The 24643-nt window shown below is 49.8% G+C and overlaps 1 protein-coding gene across 1 annotated transcript in view; it reads left to right on the top strand.

Moving 5' to 3' along the window:
- The window catches only part of SLC7A3 (solute carrier family 7 member 3), a 118922-nt gene that overhangs the window by 32544 nt on the left and 61735 nt on the right, over positions 1-24643 (top strand). The window contains exons 2-3 of the mRNA XM_069612422.1: positions 21718-22120; positions 23723-23881. Coding sequence (XP_069468523.1) covers positions 21742-22120; positions 23723-23881 — 538 coding nt within the window. The 5' untranslated portion in view covers positions 21718-21741. The remainder of the gene's footprint in view (positions 1-21717; positions 22121-23722; positions 23882-24643) is intronic.

Below are 24643 nucleotides of genomic sequence, written 5' to 3'. Positions count from 1 at the left end.
CCAGTCCTGCCTTGTGTCCTTCGCTATATGCTATATGGACTCCAGTGACCCCTCTACCAGAGCCATGCGTCCTCCCAGTCCTGCCTTGTGTCCTTCGCTATATGCTATATGGACTCCAGTGACTCCTCTATCAGTGCCATGCGTCCTCCCAGTCCTGCCCCTGTGTCCTTCGCTATATGGACTCCAGTGACCCCTCTACCAGAGCCATGCGTCCTCCCAGTCCTGCCTTTTATCCTTCGCTATGTGACTCCTGGGCCCCCCCTCTACCAGTGCCATGTTCATGCGTCCTCCTTCTTCTAGTCCTGCCTTTTTATCCTTCGCTATGTGGACTCCTGGGCCCCCCCTCTACCAGTGCCATGTTCATGCTCCTTCTTCTAGTCCTGCCTTGTGTCCTTTGCTATATGGACTCCCAGTGACCCCTCTACCAGAGCCATGCGTCCTCCCAGTCCTGCCCTTGTGTCCTTCGCTATATGGACTCCAGTGACCCCTCTACCAGAGCCATGCGTCTCCCAGTCCTGCCTTGTGTCCTTCGCTATATAGACTCCAGTGACCCCTCTACCAGAGCCATGCGTCCTCCCAGTCCTGCCTTGTGTCCTTCGCTATATGGACTCCAGTGACCCTCTACCAGAGCCATGCGTCCTCCCAGTCCTGCCTTGTGTCCTTCGCTATATGGACTCCAGTGACCCCTCTACCAGAGCCATGCGTCCTCCCAGTCCTGCCTTGTATCCTTCGCTATGTGACTCCAGGGCCCCCCCTCTACCAGTGGCCATGTTCATGCGTCCTCGTTCTCCTAGTCCTGCCTTGTCTCCTTCGCTATGTGGAGTCCAGTGACCCCTCTACCCGTGCCATGCGTCCTCCCAGTCCTGCCTTGTGTCCTTCGCTATATGGACTCCAGTGACCCCTCTACCAGAGCCATGCGTCCTCCCAGTCCTGCCTTGTATCCTTCGCTATGTAGACTCCTGGGCCCCCCCTCTACCAGTGCCATGTTCATGCGTCCTCGTTCTCCTAGTCCTGCTGTGTCTCCTTCGCTATATGGACTCCAGTGACCCCTCTACCAGAGCCATGCGTCCTCCCAGTCCTGCCTTGTGTCCTTCGCTATATGGACTCCAGTGACTCCTCTATCAGTACCATGCGTCCTCCCAGTCCTGCTGTGTCTCCTTCGCTATATGGACTCCAGTGACCCCTCTACCAGGAGCCATGCGTCCTCCCAGTCCTGCTGTGTCTCCTTCGCTATATGGACTCCAGTGACCCCTCTACCCGTGCCATGCGTCCTCCCAGTCCTGCCTTGTGTCCTTCGCTATGTGGACTCCAGTGACTCCTCTATCAGTACCATGCCTCCTCCCAGTCCTGCCTTGTGTCCTTCGCTATGTGGACTCCAGTGACCCCTGTACCAGAGCCATGCGTCCTCCCAGTCCTGCCTTGTGTCCTTCGCTATATGGACTCCAGTGACCCCCTCTACCCGTGCCATGCGTCCTCACAGTCCTGCCTTGTGTCCTTCGCTATATGGACTCCAGTGACTCCTCTATCAGTACCATGCGTCCTCCCAGGTCCTGCCTTTTGTCCTTCGCTATATGGACTCCAGTGACCCCTCTACCAGAGCCATGCGTCCTCCCAGTCCTGCCTTGTGTCCTTCGCTATATAGACTTCAGTGACCCCTCTACCCAAGCCATGCGTCCTCCCAGTCCTGCCTTGTGTCCTTCGCTATATGGACTCCAGTGACCCCTCTACCAGAGCCATGCGTCCTCCCAGTCCTGCCTTGTGTCCTTCGCTATATGGACTCCAGTGACCCCTCTACCCGAGCCATGCGTCCTCCCAGTCCTGCCTTGTGTCCTTCGCTATATAGACTCCAGTGACCCCTCTACCCAAGCCATGCGTCCTCCCAGTCCTGCCTTGTGTCCTTCGCTATATGGACTCCAGTGACCCCTCTATCAGTGCCATGCGTCCTCCCAGTCCTGCCTTGTGTCCTTCGCTATATGGACTCCAGTGACCCCTCTACCAGAGCCATGCGTCCTCCCAGTCCTGCCTTGTGTCCTTCGCTATATGGACTCCAGTGACCCCTCTACCAGAGCCATGCGTCCTCCCAGTCCTGCCTTGTGTCCTTCGCTATAATGGACTCCAGTGACCCCTCTACCAGAGCCATGCGTCTCCCAGTCCTGCCTTGTGTCCTTCGCTATATGGACTCCAGTGACCCCTCTACCAGAGCCATGCGTCCTCCCAGTCCTGCCTTGTATCCTTCGCTATGTGGACTCCAGGGCCCCCCCTCTACCAGTGCCATGTTCATGTGTCCTCGTTCTCCTAGTCCTGCCTTGTCTCCTTCGCTATGTGGAGTCCAGTGACCCCTCTACCCGTGCCATGCGTCCTCCCAGTCCTGCCTTGTGTCCTTCGCTATGTGGACTCCAGTGACCCCTCTACCAGAGCCATGCGTCCTCCCAGTCCTGCCTTGTGTCCTTCGCTATGTGGACTCCAGTGACCCCTCTACCAGAGCCATGCGTCCTCCCAGTCCTGCCTTGTATCCTTCGCTATGTGGACTCCTGGGCCCCCCCTCTACCAGTGCCATGTTCATGCGTCTCGTTCTCCTAGTCCTGCTGTGTCTCCTTCGCTATATGGACTCCAGTGACCCCTCTACCAGAGCCATGCGTCCTCCCAGTCCTGCCTTGTGTCCTTCCCTATATGGACTCCAGTGACTCCTCTATCAGTGCCATGCGTCCTCCCAGTCCTGCTGTGTCTCCTTCGCTATATGGACTCCAGTGACCCCTCTACCAGAGCCATGCGTCCTCCCAGTCCCTGCCTTGTGTCCTTCGCTATATGGACTCCAGTGACCCCTCTACCCGTGCCATGCGTCCTCACAGTCCTGCCTGTGTCCTTCGCTATATGGGACTCCAGTGACCCCTCTACCAGAGCCATGCGTCCTCCCAGTCCTGCCTTGTGTCCTTCGCTATATGGACTCCAGTGACCCCTCTACCAGAGCCATGCGTCCTCCCAGTCCTGCCTTGTGTCCTTCCCTATATGGACTCCAGTGACTCCTCTATCAGTACCATGCGTCCTCCCAGTCCTGCCTTTTGTCCTTCGCTATATGGACTCCCAGTGACCCCTCTACCAGAGCCATGCGTCCTCCCAGTCCTGCCTTGTGTCCTTCGCTATATGGACTCCAGTGACCCCGCTACCAGAGCCATGCGTCCTCCCAGTCCTGCCTTGTGTCCTTCGCTATATGGACTCCAGTGACCCCTCTACCAGAGCCATGCGTCCTCCCAGTCCTGCCTTGTGTCCTTCGCTATATGGACTCCAGTGACCCCTCTACCAGAGCCATGCGTCCTCCCAGTCCTGCCTTGTGTCCTTCGCTATATGGACTCCAGTGACCCCTCTACCCGAGCCATGCGTCCTCCCAGTCCTGCCTTGTGTCCTTCGCTATATGGACTCCAGTGATCCCTCTATCAGTGCCATGCGTCCTCCCAGTCCTGCCTTGTGTCCTTCGCTATATGGACTCCAGTGACCCCTCTACCAGAGCCATGCGTCCTGCCTTGTGTCCTTCGCTATATGGACTCCAGTGACCCCTCTACCAGAGCCATGCGTCCTCCCAGTCCTGCCTTGTGTCCTTCGCTATGTGGACTCCAGTGACCCCTCTACCAGAGCCATGCGTCCTCCCAGTCCTGCCTTGTGTCCTTCGCTATGTGGACTCCAGTGACCCCTCTACCAGAGCCATGCGTCCTCCCAGTCCTGCCTTGTATCCTTCGCTATGTGGACTCCAGGGCCCCCCCTCTACCAGTGCCATGTTCATGCGTCCTCGTTCTCCTAGTCCTGCCTTGTCTCCTTCGCTATGTGGCGTCCAGTGGCCCTTCTCCCCGCACCTTGTTTCCTGCTCCCTGGCCCTTCTGGGCTCCGCACTGGAGGTCGTCGCGGGAGACCTCTGAATTGCTGTCCTGCCCATCAGCTGCGACGCGGGACTGACAGGGGATGGTTGGCCGCCTTCCGGGGGCAGCCGTGATTGACAGCGGGAATATGAACATTGTGCGCCTCCGCTTGGATGTGCAGCTGGAATGGAAATTGTGGGCTCTGCCGTGCCCTGCTGCCATGCCCTGCTGCTCTGCCCTGCCTGGAGACGAGCAAGCGCCGCTGGAGATTGCCATCAGCCCTTTCGGGAAGCTGTCTGATCTGCTCAGGAAGTCAATTAACCACCATAACATATCTAGACATTCAAGCCGGAAGAAACGATCTCTTCCTTCACATGGGAGATTTTAATCTAACAAGCTGCTGGATTCAGTGTTAAATGTGAGACCAGTGCAAATATGTGTTCTAACGATGACATCATTAAACTCAGGAAAGTGAACATAAAGTTTGGAAAAGCCGCCCCCTGAGTCTTGGTTTACCCAAGGAATATAAGCAGGCAGACTATAACGTGAATACGTCTAAAGAAAGAACTGTCTGCAATTCTCAGGGAGCTCGAAGGAACAACAGGTCAAAAGTCTAATATTGACAATGCCTGGTGCCAAGACATACAAATGAATTCATGAATACAATCTCTAAACCTCAAGCGGTGATGACGGCGGCACACTGCTTGACGTCAGCGCCTCCTGTTCTTGGAACGTCTTCTGTGTCATATCCGCTCATGGCTTCTCTTTTTCTTCCGGGACCCGGAAAATGAAGTCCGTGCCCTAATTAACGATATGAGATCTACTGCGTGCCTGAGTGCTGTCTGCCTGGCACATATTTTGAAAGATTACTTACATTTTCTTCTGCCTTCAATCACTCCAATCGCTAACACCTTTTTCCTGGTGTTAAGTGTTCCTGTCTGCCTCAAGGAAACCTGGATCACACCCCCCTTCTCAAGAAGGACAACCCAGACCCTGCAGTTGCTAGTAACTACAAGCCTATAATGAAAGCTCCTTTTTTGATGAAGATCTTGGATCGCATCGCTATGTGCAACTGCAGAAGTTCATTGAGACTCGCAGTCTTCCGGGGGCCCGTCAGTCAGGCTTCCAGGCTAGACATGGAACCGAAACTGCGCTGCTCGAAGTGAAATCTATGATCAATATGATTGACATGGTCAGTACTGCTCTGTTGATGTTAGATCTCTCAGCAGCTTTCGACTTAGTTGACCACTCAAGAGACTGATCGAGGTAGACGGACGCTCGGAGAGTGCAGCAAGGTAGATTAAGTCCTACTTGGGACCCCGTTTGGCAAGCATCGCTTTGAATGATTCCGAAGCTGGCCCTGTTAACTGAATTGATGTGTTCCACACGGTCATGGTAGCCAACTGCCCTTTTTCATATTAACAGTATACCTCTGTACGACCTACTGGACAGTGATAGCATTGCTTTTATGAATTATGCCGACGAAACACACATTTTAGAAGAGTTCTTGGGCAACTATGACCAGAATTCTCTGGCAATTAACCTGATCTATTCCTTGGTGCTATCTTGGATGTCAGCCAATTCATTGGCGTTAAATGATCACAAGACTGAGCCACTTATTGTTGGGTCTGGACATAGGTTAAGGGATATGGTCCTCCGATATAAGTCATTTGTGATTGCAGGTTGTCCCATCTTAGTGGCCCCCTGTGTAAAAACTCTGGGAGTTTACTTTAGTGGACCCCTAATGACCTCAACGCAAGCAGGCCCATCACCTGAGGAACACGTGCATGTTTTGTACGCAACGCAAGTTTATTGTACAGTCGTCTAAGGAGCCGTTGGATGGTGGCGTCTGGAGTCTTAACAAACTACATACATTGACTCTCATTACGAGTCCGAAATTGTAACATCGCGCCCAGTTTGCTGCACCACCAGTCACAAATATGGCGTGCGTAACAAAAAACCCTCTTGATGGTGGTGACCTTTCCTGACCACCCCAACACTCCCAGTTGTCTTTTTCCAAACATGTTGATCAGTTGCGTTCATCTTGGTTTGTATATCAAAAGTTGACGTTTGTCTAGACATCACCTTGGAGAATAGAGCTCTCGTGGGAACGGCATTGGTGAATTCCCAGATAGACTATTGCAATAGCCTTTTGGCTTGGACATCAAGACCAATTTGAACAAAATGCAGCTCATACAAAATGGGACTGTTTGGGCCATCCATGGGCTCCACAGACGCAAACTTGTAACGGTGGCCAGACTCTCAGACACACTGGATGCCTGTTAAGCACAGGCTTATGCGCAAAGTCCTAACTCCAATGCAGAAATGCATTCAGGGTACCCCACCCTGTTATCTCCCCGACCGCCTGCAACTTAAGCAGCACATGAGAATATTACGTTCCAATGACAGCACCTTGCTATGTCAGCATCTCTTTAAATTAGTAAGTTTGGTGGCATCTGCTTTGACTCCTGGCCACCAAGTGCGTGGAATGCTCTTCCATCGTCGCTTCGGGACATTATTTGCCCGTCCTCTTTAAAATAAGCTCTAAAGACCTATCTTTTTGATAAAGGTTTTGAGTGATATTCTGATATTTCTAAAAAATATATTTGTTCATGTTTTCTAAACCTTTTTGTCCCTTAGATGTTCCATCTGAGTGTTCTGAGGCCGTTGGGCGTGTAGCTGCGTTTATTAGAATATATAAATGGACCTAATATGTGCCCCTGTTAGCACAAGTTCTCGGGAGTCTCCTGTTTCCCCCTCACTCCACCACACGCCCCTCTCCGCAGCAATTTGCTCTGCCTGTAGCGCTTCTCTTGTAGGGGTCACCTTGAGGCCCAGTGTATGCGGGGCCCTTTTGATTCTGTGAGATGACAGCCCACGGCCACCGTTCAGCATGTTCAGGTCACCACCCCTTTCCCCCCGGCTCTCCGCTGGCCCCTGAGCGCTGCTGTTTTTCTTAAGGTCCTGTCCCAGAGGCCCGATAAGCAGCGACCCAGTGTGTTGCTTGTTGGACGCTTGTTACATCCTACACTGAATGAGTCTGCGCGGGCTGCCGTGTTGCTGCTAAGTCAAAGCTTTGCATTTGCCTCGTGCACACTATAACAGGGAAACTAACCGGGCTGTGAGGCTATAGGAATACTAAGGCAGCTCCTTGCTTGCAAAGCATATTTAGGAAATGTACAGCCTGAAGGAGAACCCTACGAATGTGGTGCCCTGAAGCATTCTTTACGAGGATTGTTGCAGTGCAAGCAGAGAAGCGTGTCATGTGACCCTGGTAAAGTGTGTGCTTCTCTTATTGGTGATTATGCCAGACGCGTTCTGTTGCTTTACACAAGATTCAAGCCACTACTAAACTGCTATGGATCCCACGGAAGAAAGTGGGCAGAAACTGGGCACACCTCCATTCCTTCGTGGCACGGTCGCATGTTTTCAGCAATGATGGCCTAATGCATGGAAACCAGAGGACTGCTGAGGCGCCACCCTTGCCACAGCAGCGCTGCTGGGTTACTTCTCTTCATTGGCAGGGCTGGCTGTATCCGACAAACATTGCATACATAAATGTACAGGGATCCGACAAGCATTGCATAAATAAATGTACAGGCAGCCAACAAACATTGTGTGAATAAATAAATACCCCTATTAACATGGAAATGATCACACACGATGCAGCCACCCAACTCCTTTTGGAGGGGAGCTGCAGGAGCTGTGCCGGGTGGGGTCAAGTTAAAAAAATCACACTGTTTGGAATAATACCGAAAAGGAATTTTGTAAAATATAAAATGGGAAACAAATTGTGAATTTTAAAGAATATTTACTGGGCAACACTGGTCAAAACTATTATCCGCAGAGTGAAGGAACTCATCACCAGGGCCATGGAAGTGGCTTAAAGTGGAATAGATACATATATATATTTTTTTAAATTTGTTTATGGTTAAAAAAAACCTTTACAAAGAGGTCAAATATATACAACAAATCAACATACAGCTTTCTCTGAGAAAGTATATGAAAACCTTTACATATTATCTAAAAACATTTCATATTACATATTTCATCATCATCTGAGTTCATGCATTTCTTTCACAATGAAGTTATGGGGTGTTTATCTCGTGATCGATTATATATTCCAGGAAAGGTTTTTGTACATCATTGGCGTTTCCAATGCTTTATGATAGTGCTAATCTAGTACGATTATTGCTGCAGTTTGATATATGCCCCACAGTCTGTTTGCAAATTCGCCAAATATAAAGACTTTTAAGACCAGTCAGGTCTAGTTAATATACACCACCTCTGGTGCCTTAATAATCTATTCGTTTTAAAATGTTCAATAATACCAATTTAAAAGCAAGTTTCCTGTTCCATTAGATCTAAGTGCAAGGTAAGATTCTTTCTACACTGTATTCATACATCGAATACAAAGCACATTTACAGAGCAGATATTACATCCACTACACTGGGTTATTATTGATCTATTACTGGGGTTATCTTTAAAGATTCGTGACTTTCCAATTCACTTTCAATATGTTTTAGCATCTGGACCAATGCAAAAGATAAGAGTCTATGGTCGCCAAGCATCCTCCTTATCCATAGGGATTCAAGGCAATCTTTCAAGTCAGTATTGGCAAATCTCATTAACAAATTTGTTCTCACGACTTTGAAATAACAACATTCCAACACTAGGGGCCTCATTACGAGTCTGTCGTTCCGGCTCGGTTACCGCCAGACTCGTATTACCATTCCTCATCCGTGATTCCCGAATTACCGGGGCATTACAACCCCGGTGACCCGGGAATTCCGGAGGCGGAATTCGGTAAATCACCACTCCCATTGAGACCCGTAGGACTCAATGGGAATGGGGACCATGGAAACACCGGCACCATCTCGTGATGGTGCCGGTGTTTCCACTTCCGCCTGCAGGCGGGCGGTGTTAAACCAGCCTGCCCTGGTGGGATTGACGCCTCCGCCTGCAGGAGTCGTGATCACCCGGTATGGAAACAACAGTGGCGGCGGGTTTACCGCCACTGTTATTTCCATACCGGGTGACTCGTAATGAAGCCCTAGGTGTTTAAGGGTTTCGCTTGGTTCACTACAGACTGAAAAGCGACATTTCACTACATATTCCTCCCCTTTTAGTCTTTCCCAGTGTCTTGTCCTTTCTTTTGTATAATATCTGCGTGTGATATTGCATGGAAATACACCAAGATAACTACATTGCAGAACTCTTATTCTAGTGCACTTAGCATATCCTTTATAAGTGCTGTAACTGCTTATTTCATCTATTGTTCTGGACCAATCTCGTTCAAATATTTTATTTTTTAGATATCTAATTTTGAAAAAGAAGCAGCATGAACGAAATTGTGCCATTTTAACTTATTTTGGACATTTCCTTTGATCGGAGGTGAACTGCCAGCTCTGTCCCCCTAAACCCCGCCTCCTCGGCAGCGCCCCCAAACTCCGCCCCTTGTGGTATCCCCCACCAGTTATTTTCCATTTCCACCACTGTTCATTGGTCAGTCCTTTGCAGGTTCCTGCGAGTATTAGCTATACAAATGAGCGGAGACACCAACGGCTGGGCATGCCTCTTTGCCCTTGTAAGGTAGGCCATGACTTGGCACCTGGTTCTGATGGCCTTTCTTCTGGGTAGGTCCCAATGATTGGCCCAGCTGCCCCTGTAAAGTCTTCCCGGTTACCCCCCACATCCAGCCAAATCCCAGATAAATGCAGATGATGTAGCGTAGTGCCTAGTAATTAGAAGGGTCTATAAACTGTGGGCTGAACAAGCTCTTGGATATTGAGGGGGCTATGACTTACTACAAGAATTTACTGGTGTCTTTCACCTAGACTGGGCTCAGGCTGGGTGGGGAAGGCTACCTCTGGCAACTGTATGGCACTCTGCCACTAGTTTTAAAGAGAATTTGAAAAAAACAAATATTTTAGAAAGAGCATGGAATTGCAACCAACCTTTAAGACTTCTTTTTGCACTAATCCCTAAACCTGTGTGCATGTGGATTAGGAACCAATGAGAAGTGTTTCAGACCTCCTGGGCCACTTAGGTACACCACCTGCAATTTGACCCCTAAATTGGGCGTAGCTGTCATATGCTGACTGTCTTGCAGTCTTTGACACCACCTGAGCGTGTCTCCTCGCTGTCTTTTACTCCCCCCTTCTTCTTGTAAGCTGAGAGTTGACATAAAGGAAAGGTTCTAAGTTCCACCTGAGCGGGTCTACTCGCTGTCGTTTACTCCTGCCTTCTTCTTGTAAGCTGATAGCTGACATAAAGGAAAGGTTCGGATTACCACCTGAGCGGGTCTACTCGCTGTCTTTTACTCCCACCTTCTTTTAAGCTGAGAGCTGACATAAAGAAAAGGTTCGGATTACCACCTGAGTGGGTCTACTCGCTGTTTTTTACTCCCACCTTCTTCTTTTAAGCTGAGAGCTGGCCTAAAGGAAAGGTTCGGATTTCCACCTGAGCGGGTCTACTTGCTGTCGTTTACTCACTCCTTCTTCTTGTAAGCTGATAGCTGACATAAAGGAAAGGTTTAGATTTCCACCTGAGCGGGTCTACTCGCTGTCGTTTACTCACGCCTTCTTCTTGTAAACTCAGAGCTGACATAAAGGAAAGGTTTGGATTTCCACCTGAGCGGGTCTACTCGCTGTCGTTTACTCACACCTTCTTCTTGTAAGCTTATAGCTGACATAAAGGAAAGGTTCGGATTTCCACCTGAGCGGGTCTACTCGCTGTCGTTTACTCACGCCTTCTTCTTGTAAGCTGATAGCTGACATAAAGGAAAGGTTCGAATTTCCACCTGAGCGGGTCTACTCGCTGTCGTTTACTCACACCTTCTTGTAAGCTGATAGCTGACATAAAGGAAAGGTTCGGATTTCCACCTGAGCGGGTCTATTCGATGTCGTTTCCTCCCGCCTTCTTCTTGTAAACTGAGAACTGACCTAAAGGAAATGTTTGGATGTCCCTTCTTATTTAAAGGGAAACAACATCCCGAGTGTGGTTCTTCGAAACCCATCAAGTATATCATTTTCAACCGAGATGTAGTTTTGGATCGCCGTACACCCTGAAAGTCAGGAAGCCAATTCCGAGTGTGCCAAACCAGAAGAGACTGTTTAATTCTTGCAGGGAAAGGTCCCCTTGCAGTGAATCTGCCTTGACTGGGCTCCCTGCTTCACTTTGGCTGAACAGGCTACTCCCTTTTGACCCCTCTTAGCCATCAGATGATGAAGTCCAAGTGAAAGGACCCCTAAATGAGGCAAGTAGGGGGTGCTTCTCGCCATTCCTGGTTTCTCCAACCCAGAATACCAGAGATGCCATCCTATTCAAACCAAGGGATTGTGGATCTCGGTAGGATAGCTCAGCGGCAACGTGCTTGCCTTGGAAGCAAGACGACACGGAATAACACAGGTTTGATCCCCGGGTCCACGCTTAGAAACCTCTGGGTATTAAGGGTGTTATAAATAACCTAACAACCTATCATATCATCCGTCTGGTTGTATCCATCCCCACCCTTTCATTGGCCAATCTCCCTCCCCCGCACCCCACGATGCTGTTTTGCTGGGGAACATGACCTGCTTTGATCTACATACGAGGGAAGCTTGACATTCCCGAAGCTTCCAGACTGTTTATACCATACCATAGATAATTGGAAACTATGTTTTATTTGCATGTCCTTGTTTTAAAGGCATTTCAACATACAAACACAGCCTTAGGTCAGAATCTTATATGGGCCAGGTGCATGTGGGGAACAAGCAATGCCATCATTTTGGCAACTGTTAGACTCTTGCGGACCTTAGAAATAGCCCCCTCTGCAACATTGGCAGAATGAAGATGACAGAAAAAATCAATGCCCTGAAATCTTAATTCAAACGCAGCTTTCTCTTTGCATGCTACAGTGATGTACAATCTATATGGTGCAGACAACAGCAACTCTTGTTGAGGAATTAGAGAAGTGTCATTGTTAGATCTAATATTATTCTTTCTCTTTTTCTTAATGTGCACAGATTAATGAAGTTTTGTAAAGATGTTATGCACCTTTATTAATTTTTAATTGGTATGTATATTGATATATTTTAAACACTTCTTTTGATGTGGCAAAACAAACATATGTTTTACTTTGTAACATTTTTTGCTTTTTTTTGTAAAGGTGCGTAAGCACCAAAAACAAAAATAAAAAGGGCCTCCGTCCTGTGTTTTATTAGCCCCCCCCCACCATTTGAGGGTCGGTGCAGCCAGACAGCTGGAGACACACTTGTGTAATAGACTCCACCACTCTCCCCCCATTTCCATCTTCCTTTGGTCTAAGCCTGTTCAATGTATTGGAAAGTTTGATGGACTGGAGCGCCATGCCCCTTGCCACCCACGTCACGGGTATGTGTGGTGGTGGCGGCACACTGTGACGCAGAGCGCACTGTAGTCGTTTTGCAGAGGTTATTCTGACTGATTCATCCAGGTTTAGTTCAACCTTTATCTCCACATCCTGTTTCTGCGAGCAGCAGCTGCCTGGCACTGGGTCACAGTCTGCGACATCCCGAGTGGACGCTACTTGGCTGCTTTATGTCTCGAGTCCGGCAGGGTGGCAGCTTGCAGGCACTCGGGCTGAAGCCTGAAGAGTACCCACTGGGCCTCACCAGCCTTCACTCTCCCACCCCCCAAGTGCTCTCCAGTCTCCCCTTCTCCGAATTACACCAGTATGACGGGTGATTTCCAAATGAGCCTTGAGCAAGCTTGAAAGGACTTCCTTTTCTTAACTGCTGTTTTAAAATTTTATATTTTATTTTTAGTCTCTTAGGCCCAGCTAGCCCATTACTTTTGCATGCCGTGCAGAGAGACTGCTACAGGTGGGATCTGAAGACCTAGAAGCGACAGAGCTTCCGCAGGCTAACTTGATCTGTGTGCTGGCATGACCAGCAGAAGGCCCAGCACTGTCACCTTCTGGCACATAACTGATGAACCCATATGCATGCATCATTTTCGGCCGACCCCGAACCCTCACCTGAAATAATTTGTCTCACAACATTTGTCAAGTGTTGGCAATAAAAGGCAGTAGGATTTTATTGTACAGATATGGTTATGCAGATAACAGTAATCACATATCATCATAATATACTTTTGGGCACCGGGTCCTGAGGTTACCCCCTCAGGCCCGTGCCGCCTTCTCATGTCCCACGACTCGTTGTGGACACTGTACAGTGCCATGTACTTCTTTTCCTTTGTCTTCTCCCTTGTTTGTAGGGTGGGAGGGTTTTGTGGTAAAGAAGCAAAGTGTGGAAGACGCTGAGTGAACAGTGATCCTCCTGTTAGTTTGGGTCCCCGTTCATGGTCCACAAACCAATTGTGTTCTCTTAGAGCAGTCTGCTCTTATTTATAAGACCCAGGGGAGCCCTGGATGTTTGATGTGTATAGTAGTGGGGGCTGTGTGCCAGCCCCCGGCCGGATAGGCGACATGTCTGGTCCCCTGAGGAGGGGGCAGGTCTTTGAACCTGGGACCTGCCTGACAGTTGGTTTTCCTTAGGTGCTTAGGACCTTGTTTTGAGGAAGGGTGCGGCGATTGTTCGCACCTCTCCCTTCCTCGGCTTTGTGTGACAGAGACTGCGTGTCTTCGTGGCTTGTGGGGAGAGGAGCCGGCGTTGCGGCGGGAGTTGCCCCTCTCCTGGCCTGCCGGATGGTAACATCTGTTACTCTGCCTAGCCTTGGGAGGCCCTGCGGCATTGCCCAGAGTTGTGCGCGTAGCTTAAACTGCTCGTTGTGTCTTGAATACTGCATGACAGTTCAAGAAAATGGAACTGATTCGGAGACAGTAAGCATTGATGCTGTGGGGTTTAGCCCTGCCAACACTCCCACAAATGAAGCACTGCCCCACTGTCATGCAATTCAGGAAAGGAATGCAAACTCTCCTTCAAGGAGAACCTTGTTCTCTCCATGTAAGAAACACCCCTTTCCCTGCTAACCCAGCTGGCATTTCATGTTCTGTTGGCGGGCAGATGAATACTTCATTCAAAGCTACTGCCACTCCCCCACCCCAATATAGCATAGGTGAGAAACGTCACTCACTAAGGCGACCATACCGCCCTCATCGCAGGCAGGTGCAGCAGGAAATGGACCTAACGTAACTAAAGATGGCGACAATAAGCAAACTGACACGTGCATGCAATAGACACGAAGCAACAGCTGAATGCAACATGAACAACTCGTATATAGCTCACTAACATAGCAACGCGAAAGTACTGAGCAGCCATTTCTTTCAAAATGGAAGCAGTAGCACGCATTGAAGTAAACTAGCGGCCTCAGGGCTTCATGAAAACCCAAAATGCTAGCTAGACGCACACAGCCTAGGTTTCTGAGAAATTAGGGAAGGTCTGGACGATCAGAGAGAACACCAGATAATAATTCCCAAGGCACATGCATTACATTCTTATATTCATTAAAAGAACAAACAGTGTTGGAAGGCCAGGTGCAGAATATTGTAAGCCAACAACCTCATAGGGAACTGATCAAGCAGGTCTAGTGGTAGTGAAAACCCTGGCACTCATAATAAAATTGGCTAGAATCCCATAAATGCAGGGTAAAATAAATCAAAATGCAGTCTCCTCACACGTGGCCCAAATAGAAGAGCACTGTCTATTCATTGCCCCCTGGTGGCCCAACTAGAAGAGCACTGTCTATTCATTGCCCCCAGGCACAGATGGAGCACCTGCCTTACTCGTCACACGTTTGCCCCCAGGCACAGATAGAGCACCTGCCTTACTCGTCACACGTGACCAAACTAGAAGACCACTGTCTATTCATTGCCCCCAGGCACAGATGGAGCACCTGCCTTACTCCGATAGAGCACCTGCCTTACTCCTCACACGTGACCCAGCTAGAAGAGCACTGTCTATTCATTGCCCCCAGGCACAGATAGAGCACCTGCATTACTCCTCACACGTGACCCAACTAGAAGAGCACTGTCTATTCATTGCCCCCAGGCACAGATAGAGCACCTGCCTTACTCCTCACACGTGACCCAACTAGAAGAGCACTGTCTATTCATTGCCCCCAAGCACAGATAGAGAACCTGCCCTACTCCCCACACGTGACCCAACTAGAAGAGCACTGTCTATTCATTGCCCCCAGGAGAGCACTGTCTATTCATTGCCCCTAGGCACAGATAGAGCACCTGCATTCCTCCTCACATGTGACCCAACCTGCATTCCTCCTCACATGTGACCCAACTAGAAGAGCACTGTCTATTCATTGCCCCCAAGCACAGATAGAGCACCTGCATTACTCCTCACACGTGACCCAACCAGAAGAGCGCTGTCTATTCATTGCCCCCAAGCACAGATAGAGCACCTGCCTTACTCCTCACACGTGACCCAACCAGAAGAGCGCTGTCTATTCATTGCCCCCAGGCACAGATTGAGCACCTGCCTTACTCCTCACACGTGACCCAACCAGAAGAGCGCTGTCTATTCATTGCCCCCAAGCACCGATAGAGCACCTGCATTACTCCTCACACGTGACCTTACCCCCAGGCACAGATAGAGCACCTGCATTACTCCTCACACGTGACCCAACTAGAAGAGCACTGTCTATTCGTTGCCCCCAGGCACAGATAGAGCACCTGCATTACTCCTCACACGTGACCCAACTAGAAGAGCACTGTCTATTCGTTGCCCCCAGGCACAGATAGAGCACTTGCATTACTCCTCACACGTGACCCAACTAGAAGAGCACTGTCAATTCGTTGCCCCCAGGCACAGATAGAGCACCTGCATTACTCCTCACACGTGACCCAACTAGAAGAGCACTGTCTATTCGTTACCCCCCAAGCACAGATAGAGCACCTGCCTTACTCCTCACACGTGACCCGGCACAGATAGAGCACCTGCCTTACTCCTCACACGTGACCCAACTAGAAGAGCACTGTCTATTCATTGCCCCCAGGCACAGATAGAACACCTGCCTTACTCCTCACACGTGACCCAACTAGAAGAGCACTGTCTATTCATTGGCCCCAGGCACAGATATAGCACCTGCCTTACTCCTCACACGTGACCCAACTAGAAGAGCACTGTCTATTCATTAGCCCCAGGCACAGATAGAGCACCTGCCTTACTCCTCACACTTGACCCAACTAGAAGAGCACTGTCTATTCATTGCACCCAGGCACAGATAGAGCACCTGCCTTACTCCTCACACGTGACCCAACTAGAAGATCACTGTCCATTCATTGCACCCAGGCACAGATAGAGCACCTTTCATTGCCCCCAGGCACAGATAGAGCACCTGCCTTACTCCTCACCCGTGACCCAACTAGAAGAGCACTGTCTATTCATTAGCCCCCAGCCACAGATAGAGCACCTGCATTACTCCTCACAGGTGACCCAACTAGAAGAGCACTGTCTATTCATTAGCCCCCAGGCACAGATAGAGCACCTGCCTTACTCCTCACACGTGACCAACTAGAAGAGCACTGTCTATTCATTGCCCCCAAGCACAGATCCCCACACGTGACCCAACTAGAAGATCACTGTCTATTCATTAGCCCCCAAGCATAGATAGAGCACCTGCCCTACTCCTCAAACGTGACCCAACTAGAAGAGCACTGTCTATTCATTGCCCCCAGGAACAGACAGAGCACCTGCCTTACTCCTCACCCGTGACCCAACTAGAAGAGCACTGTCTATTCATTAGCCCCCAAGCACAGATAGAGCACCTGCATTACTCCCCACACGTGACCCAACTAGAAGAGCACTGTCTATTCATTGCCCCCAGGAACAGATAGAGCACCTGCCTTACTCCTCACCCGTGACCCAACCAGAAGAGCACTGTCTATTCATTGCCCCCAAGCACAGATAGAGCACCTGCCCTACTCCTCACCCGTGACCCAACCAGAAGAGCACTGCCTATTCATTGCCCCCAAGCACAGATAGAGCACCTGCCTTACTCCTCACCCGTGACCCAACCAGAAGAGCACTGTCTATTCATTAGCCCCCAAGCACAGATGGAGCACCTGCCTTACTCCTCACACGTGACTCAACTAGACCAGCACTGTCTATTCATTGCCCCCAGGCACAGATAGAGCACCTGCATTACTCCTCACACGTGACCCAACTAGAAGAGCACTGTCTATTCATTGCCCCCAAGCACAGATAGAGCACCTGCATTACTCCTCACACGTGACCCAACTAGAAGAGCACTGTCTATTCATTAGCCCCCAGCCACAGATAGAGCACCTGCCTTACTCCTCACGCATATGCCCAGACTTGAGGTGCCATGCAAGGCCAACTATGAAGGAATCGCCCGGGCTCATGGCCTAGGAATAAGGGATAGTATCTTGCCAAGGTTGGTCAGTAGAAGCCAACCAATCAGCCGTCAATTTCAAGCCGCCCCTTGCATGTTGCGTTAACCAATCGTATATTGTAGAGATGACATGTATTTAGTATTATCAATTTAGAGGTGGCCCCAGGGGGAGCCAGAAGATAGGTGTCACCCAATTAGAAAGCCAACCCCTATAGCGATGCATATGTATACCCTAACCAATCCTGTACCCTGTAGGTTTTTGTAACCAAGATAGTGGTATGACGTCAGTAATGATGACAATTGGCTCGAGCCTTTGAGAGTTATGAGGTTCTTGATGCTTGTCTGCTGTCCCTGCTTTATGATGGATTGTTCATAAAGTGGGTTTTTCTCTTTCATTTCCACTGTCTGTTATTAAGTGCGGGTTTTCCGGTGCTCTCATTTCTGCTTGAACTGGGGTTTCCAGACCATCTTCATCTTAGCAGCTCAAGGTCTGCATCACTGTGCCCTCGTAACTAATTTGTTCCTGTAACCGCAAGTGCTGCCAGACAGCACAGCAAGCAATCTTGTGGTGTTCCTTCCTCGCCTATTAACCAAATCAAAAAGACTATGAAAATGGTAGTATTAAAAAACCCAATAACCTACCATAAATTCCCAAAAGTAGCGACTGCAGTGCCCCTTTCCAGCCGAACACTCCTGCCTGGCCACCGGAACACGCCAGAGCCACCTTTGCACAATCGTGGGAGCCGCACCTGGGGAGACTGCGGCGCTGCCAACCGAGGCGTCGTGGCTGCAGGTGTTACTTGTGCACCAGAGCGGACTATTCTGCCCAGTGCGGAAGCTGCACCCAGGCCCGGTCACGGGGATTCGCGGGGCCCTTCGATTTAGTGACGGAGTGCCAGAAATTGCTATATGGCGGGTAGTAATCCGCTCACTCGCTGCACAGTTTGTTTTTGGGGGGAAGTGGGGAGAAATAAGTAGGTTTCATCAGTAACTGCATAATCGCCATTAGGTGACCACAGCGGGGGCTGCGGGGCGGATTGAGCTGCATAATGGCTGTTATTTTATTTATTTATCTCAGGGTTCCGCCCCAAGCACTGGTAGCGCGTGGGGCGCACGTCGGCAATATTCCATATACTTCACTCCTGTTTAACGTGCTCTTGTATATTCTCTAAAAGTCTGGGACAGCCCCTCTGCTTATGGCATTGCTGCTTCTCGCATAGGGCACCAGCTGCGACGCTCTTACCTAGGCGAATGCGTGTGCGTGGGAGACATCAAAGGCAATATTCCCCTAGATATTGGAAATGGAGCGCGCAGCTGGGCCGCGCCAGCTTTGGCACCCAGTGATAAATGGACTTCGACATTCGATTTCCCAGTCTATTAAAACCCCATCAGGTGTGATCTAGATGGCGCTTCAGTCAGGCCCTGACAGCCCATTTATAACCCCCCCCCCCTCTTGCATCAGGGCGTCTAAATATCCGTTAGTGTATTGATCCAGGTGCCAAGGAGGAACATTACATGTGCCTTGCAGAACTTCCAGAGAGGGACGTTGGCAGGATCCCTGGGCACCCGCCCAATGTTTCCTATTTATGTGCCACTTGTGTTTAGAGCAAAGTTTGCAGCATGGTGTATTGGGCAGAGTTTCAATCACTGTTGGTCGGGCAGGAGGATCCCTGGTCAAGGTGGCACCAGGACAGCGGGCAAATCCCACTGTGCAGGTGGTCTGGCTCAAGATCCTGTGTGATCTGGGTAGTTGGCATCTGGCACTACTGCACGCAGCCCGTTTCTCGGTCACCCCGTCCTTTACAAACCATGGCTCCCTCTGGTTGGTCTGGGTTGGCCTTTGTGTGTGTGTCTCTCCCCCCGATCCTATAATGAGACTGGGTTACCTGGGCAACGCATGCTCCATGTTCCTCATGCAGTCCCAGGGTGACTGGCTAGGTGGAAGGGCACGGGGCATTCAATCCATACTAGAGGAGGCCCACTTGCTTAAGCCAGGAGTTGTAACTGCTTCCATTAAGTATCCACTAGGAAAGTGTTTTAAAGAAAAGCAAATGTACAGTGGGTAGGAGACCCAAAGCTTTGCTCTCCCTCCCGCAGACCGTGCATTGGCAGAATGTGGTGCATGTGACTGTATTCAGGAAGGGGCGTGCTGTGCCTGCAAAGGTTTCCATTGCTCTTGACTCCCCTGGAGCCCTGCTTGTATTCCTCTGATCCGAATCGAATTCTCATTGCATGGCTTATGTATTTCTTTTAAACATTTCCATCCCTACAAAAACGGCGCAATGTGAAAAATGCCCTTACCATGTCCACCCCTTTTTGGCTTTTCGCTGGAAATGTGCATCCTACCTGGTGCGCACTGGAGGACAATGGGTATGTACCAGGACCGCACCCAACACTTGCATGTACCTGGACGGCCTGGCTGAGAGTCCTCAAGGTACTTTCAGGAATCGTGGAATTGTGCGCAGGGAGATGCGTGGGCAGAACGTGAGATTGCGTACCTTTGTGAACAGTTTCCAGAATGTGTGCACTAGTGGTTTGCAAGAAAGGAGACCCTTTGCAGTTCCTGGTCACAGAAATGAATGGTGTAAGTGTGCTGTTCAGGTGCTGAGCCCTGTGTCATCACGCCTGCCTGTTGTGTTATATAATTTATAGGGCTTAATGTGTTGGTCTTTTCAGCTCCCACATCCCATCACATCCCTAGTGAAGAAGGAGGATGCTGCCAAGTAACTAAGGCGATGCTGGGCAGTCGGCTGCCTGGAGTAACTCCTCAGTACATGGCAATGAAGAGCTAGAGCTTGTGGCTCCCCGCTCCAATGTTTTGTTTGCACACTGAGTTTTCCATGGCAACTTCTCCAAGGAGCCCTGCTCTGGTTGGTTGAGCTCTAGCCCCAGATCATCTTAAGAGTTTAATTTCCATTCAGCGCTGTCCTGGACCTTCACTCGGGTGCTGTTGAAGATTAGGCCAGTTCCTCCTCTTATATAGTGGGTCTATAGTACTGTGTTTAGACTCTCAAGAGTTAGTCAACCTGTCATTCCCTTCACCCACCCCCCCCCCCCCCCCCCAAGTTGCTTTGGTCTATAACTCACATTATGGTGATCTGGAAAGGTCCACACGATCAAGAGGGGCTTATGTTGCGAGTGCCATAGCTGTGACTGGTGATGCAGCGACAGGGGCACAATGTTGCAATTTCATATGTATCAAGTGTAGTTAATTATGAACGGAGTATGTTACATTAGTGTCACTTTTTTGTTAAAGTTGATACATATTAGATTGCACGTGCATAGAAAGATAAAATGCTGAAACCCCACAATGAAATATAAACACAATTTGCGTGCACAGAAGCACGCAATGCAGAGTTTTTATAATGCACATGCGAGAAAGGGGGCCTGTCCTGCAAGAATCTACTGTAAAGGAAAGATAGTATTTATCAAACATGCATGCACACTGAGAAAAGAGCACACATATAAAGGGGATTTATAAATCTGTATGTAGTGGGTTTTTATTCATTCAGACTCTGGGGGCAGGGAAGGGTGTTGTCTGAGTCATTGAGCTGGACAGGGTTTATGGGTTAGTGGTTCCGCAGGGAACAGGTTAGTGGTTCCGCAGGGAACAGATGGAATCTCGTTCAGTGCATTCTTTTCTCAGTGGAACTGGAGGGGCCATGCGTGATTGGATTGGTAGTCTTATAAATTAGAATGTTTCAATGGCGTTGGTAAGCCGGGGCGGATGAGATAGCCATTGCTAGTTCCCAGAGAACCGGTTTACTCTGCATTCTTCACATCACCTGAAGTATCCACGCAAACCATGTGCAATTAGGGTTATGGTTGAAAGGCTCAGGCCAGTTGTTACTAGTAATGATTTATGTTTGCACACACATGGTCTGTTTGATGATGTCATGATCTACCACAGACAAATCCTAAAAGGAGGTGTGATTTACACATGAGCTGAAGATGGCAGTTAAGATAACGGCCACCAATGAGAGTGTAGGAATTGGAGAAAGATGGGATTTCTTTGAGCTTTTGTCCAATCACATGTGGGGGGAGGATTGTAATAAAATATATGGGAGTGTTTTAATTGTTGCAAAACGTATTTGGTTCATTGAGACGTGGGTTAGTTTGATCAATAGTCATCTAGCTGCTTCCCGGACGATTGTACAGTAAACTTGCTTTACGTACAAAACGTGCACTCGCTTTGGGTTAAGGTGAGTAGGCGCCCGCCGTTATGAATTCTCTGCTCTAACGGAGTATGGCTGGGGCTGATTATAGGGTGAATTGCAGGCGGTTGGGGCTGGTACTGTTACCCTCTACAATATTCAGTCCTGAGCTGCCAATGCGGGCTGGTGGCTCTCAGAACCACGTCTGATCATGGGGATTCCATGCAGCCACACTAACCTGCCTCCTTGAAAGGGAAGTATGAGGGTGCTACAGGCCATATGCCCAACTTGACTAACCTCAGTAAACAATGTGATGACCCTCCAGAACCGTTCCAATGCAAAATTCAGCGTTTCCATAGCACCAGCTTCTGTTTCAGACACTGTGCCAAACCGATACCTGACTCGTATGTCTTCTTTCTTTCAGACACTGTAGCCAATCCGTCAGAAAATGACCACAATGTTGAAGGAGACCTTGTCTGAATTTGGGAACAAACTGATCCGCCGGAGGGTGGTGGACCTCAGCACGCAAGATACCCGCTTCTCTCGATGTCTCGGCACCCTGGACCTCATTGCCCTGGGGGTGGGCAGCACTTTGGGGGCTGGCGTCTATGTCCTGGCTGGTGGAGTTGCCAAGGAGAAGGCCGGGCCTTCCATCGTTCTTTGTTTCCTGATTGCTGCTCTTTCCTCTGTACTGGCCGGACTCTGCTATGCAGAGTTTGGTGCCAGGGTCCCCAAAACCGGATCCGCCTACCTCTACAGCTACGTGACGGTGGGAGAGATCTGGGCCTTCACCACAGGCTGGAACCTCATACTGTCCTATGTTTTAGGTAGGCTGGCACGGGCAGAGCACCCTTCTTCTTGCCCATCCACATTACTTCGTATGATTGTTGTATGTTTAAGGTAGGCCGGCACCTGGCACGGGCAGAGCACCCTTCTTCTTGCCCATCCACATTACGTCGTATGAGTGTTGTATGTTTTAGGTAGGCCGGCACCTGGCACGGGCAGAGCACCCTTCTTCTCGCCCATCCACATTACTTCGTATGAGTGTTGTATGTTTTAGGTAGGCCGGGACCTGGCACGGGCAGAGCACCCTTCTTCTTGCCCATGCATATTACTTCGTATGAGTTTTGTATGTTTTAGGTAGGCCGGCACGTGGCACGGGCAGAGCACCCTTCTTCTTTCTTGCACATGCATATTACTTCGTATGACTGTTGTATGTTTTAGGTAGGCCGTCACCTGGCACGGGCAGAGCACCCTTCTTGCCCATCCACATTACTTTGTATGAGTGTTGTATGTTTTAGGTAGGCCGGCACCTGGCACGGGCAGAGCACCCTTCTTCTTGCCCATGCATATTACTTCGTATGAGTGTTGTATGTTTTAGGTAGGCCGGCACGTGGCACGGGCTGAGCACCCTTCTTCTTGCACATGCATATTACTTCGTATGAGTGTTGTATGTTTTAGGTAGGCCGGCATCTGGCACGGGCAGAGCACCCTTCTTCTTGGCCATGCACATTACTTCGTATGAGTGTTGTATGTTTTAGGTAGGCTGTCACCTGGCACGGGCAGAGCACCCTTCTTCTTGCCCATGCATATTACTTCGTATGAGTGTTGTATGTTTTAGGTAGGCTGGCACGGGCAGAGCACCCTTCTTCTTGGCCATGCACATTACTTCGCATGAGTGTTGTATGTTTTAGGTAGGCCGGCATCTGGCATGGGCAGAGCACCCTTCTTCTTGCCCATACATATTACTTCGTATGAGTGTTGTATGTTTTAGGTAGGCCGGCATCTGGCACGGGCAGAGCACCCTTCTTCTTGCCCATCCACATTACTTCGTATGATTGTTGTATGTTTAAGGTAGGCCGGCGGCACCTGGCACGGGCAGAGCACCCTTCTTCTCGCCCATCCACATTACTTCGTATGAGTGTTGTATGTTTTAGGTAGGCCGGGACATGGCCCGGGCAGAGCACCCTTCTTCTTGGCCATGCACATTACTTCGCATGAGTGTTGTATGTTTTAGGTAGACCGGCATCTGGCACGGGCAGAGCACCCTTCTTCTCGCCCATACACATTACTTCGTATGATTGGAACTCCTTTAGTCCCGAGACTCGTGCGGCTGTAGCTTCCCAGAGAGGCGCTGCTCCGGTGTGACGCGGGCCCACACAGCCGTGTTCCTCATGCACTGGGGAACCCACAGCTTATTGTATGAGGCTTGGAGTGAAATGGCCTCCATGAATGTAATGTTCCTTCAGATCCGAGAATGCCTTCTGCTATGCTGGTTCATGCCCTTTTCCGCGCCACAGCTCCACCCACGTGCCTGTTGGTGCTCCCACTGATCACGGTTCGTGCTTGGATGCCCCCAGCAGAGGGAGTGAGCTATTGAAGCTGGCATGGGCTTCTGAATGTCTCTAATCCTACTTCTCTCCACGCAGGTACGGCCAGCGTTGCCCGGGCCTGGAGCTCCACATTTGACAATCTCATTGGGAACCAGATCTCTACGTTTTTCAAAGAGCGGGTTAACATCAAAGTGGAGCACGTGCTGGCAGATTACCCCGACATCTTCGCCCTGATTATTGTTTGCTTGCTGACCGGTGAGGAGGGGCATGGGGGGACATATCATGCATTATTCGACAACTGATACTGTGGCGCTCTGAATGGGCAGCTTTACTCTGCAGTGCACCCCAGGAAAGTGAGCAGATCTTTTTAAACATGCAGTTCCTTTCCCTCACACTATAGTGCTTGGCCAGTATACAAGCGGCGAAGCGCCTGCGGGCTGTTATGGGCTCGTGTTGCCCCTTGTGCTCTTAATCTGAAGAGCGGGGGATCCGGCAGTGCAGGCAATTGCACGGTTTGAGCACATTCTCATGTGTATCCACTGGGAAAGTGTTTATTTTTTATTTTTTAGGTTTGATTAGTCCATTGGCTTTGCATTGGATCCTCGCACACGCGCTGCATCTGAAGCAGTGCCTGTGGGAGGAATGCAGTCTTTCCCCCTTCTCATTCAAGAGTGTGGCTACACATGGAAAGAGCTATCAGAGACCTAGGATTCCTCAATGCTCTTTAAACTGAAACCCATAGCTTCGACTTTCCTCTTAAGACCTGTAAGAACTGTAAATAGCCCTGCTGGCCACTGGTCTGACTTTCTGAATTCCCGAGTGTTACAACACACACGCCTTACAGGGCGGTCAATTTGTGTCAGCCATTTTTGCTGTGCACTGTCTGCATTGCCCTCTGGAGGTTAAACATAGGCACTGAGTCATTTGCACAGCCCTGCTGTGTTGGGCAGAGTATGGTTTTCACCACTCTTGCAGTTGCTCATTCAGTTCCATTGACACATTGTTGCAGTTGAGTGT

Source organism: Ambystoma mexicanum, chromosome 5p (genome assembly GCF_040938575.1).
Source record: "Ambystoma mexicanum isolate Mex_15411 chromosome 5p, UKY_AmexF1_1, whole genome shotgun sequence".
In the NCBI taxonomy this organism is placed as follows: Eukaryota; Metazoa; Chordata; class Amphibia; order Caudata; family Ambystomatidae; genus Ambystoma; species Ambystoma mexicanum.
This window is presented reverse-complemented; position numbering and strand designations above follow the sequence as displayed.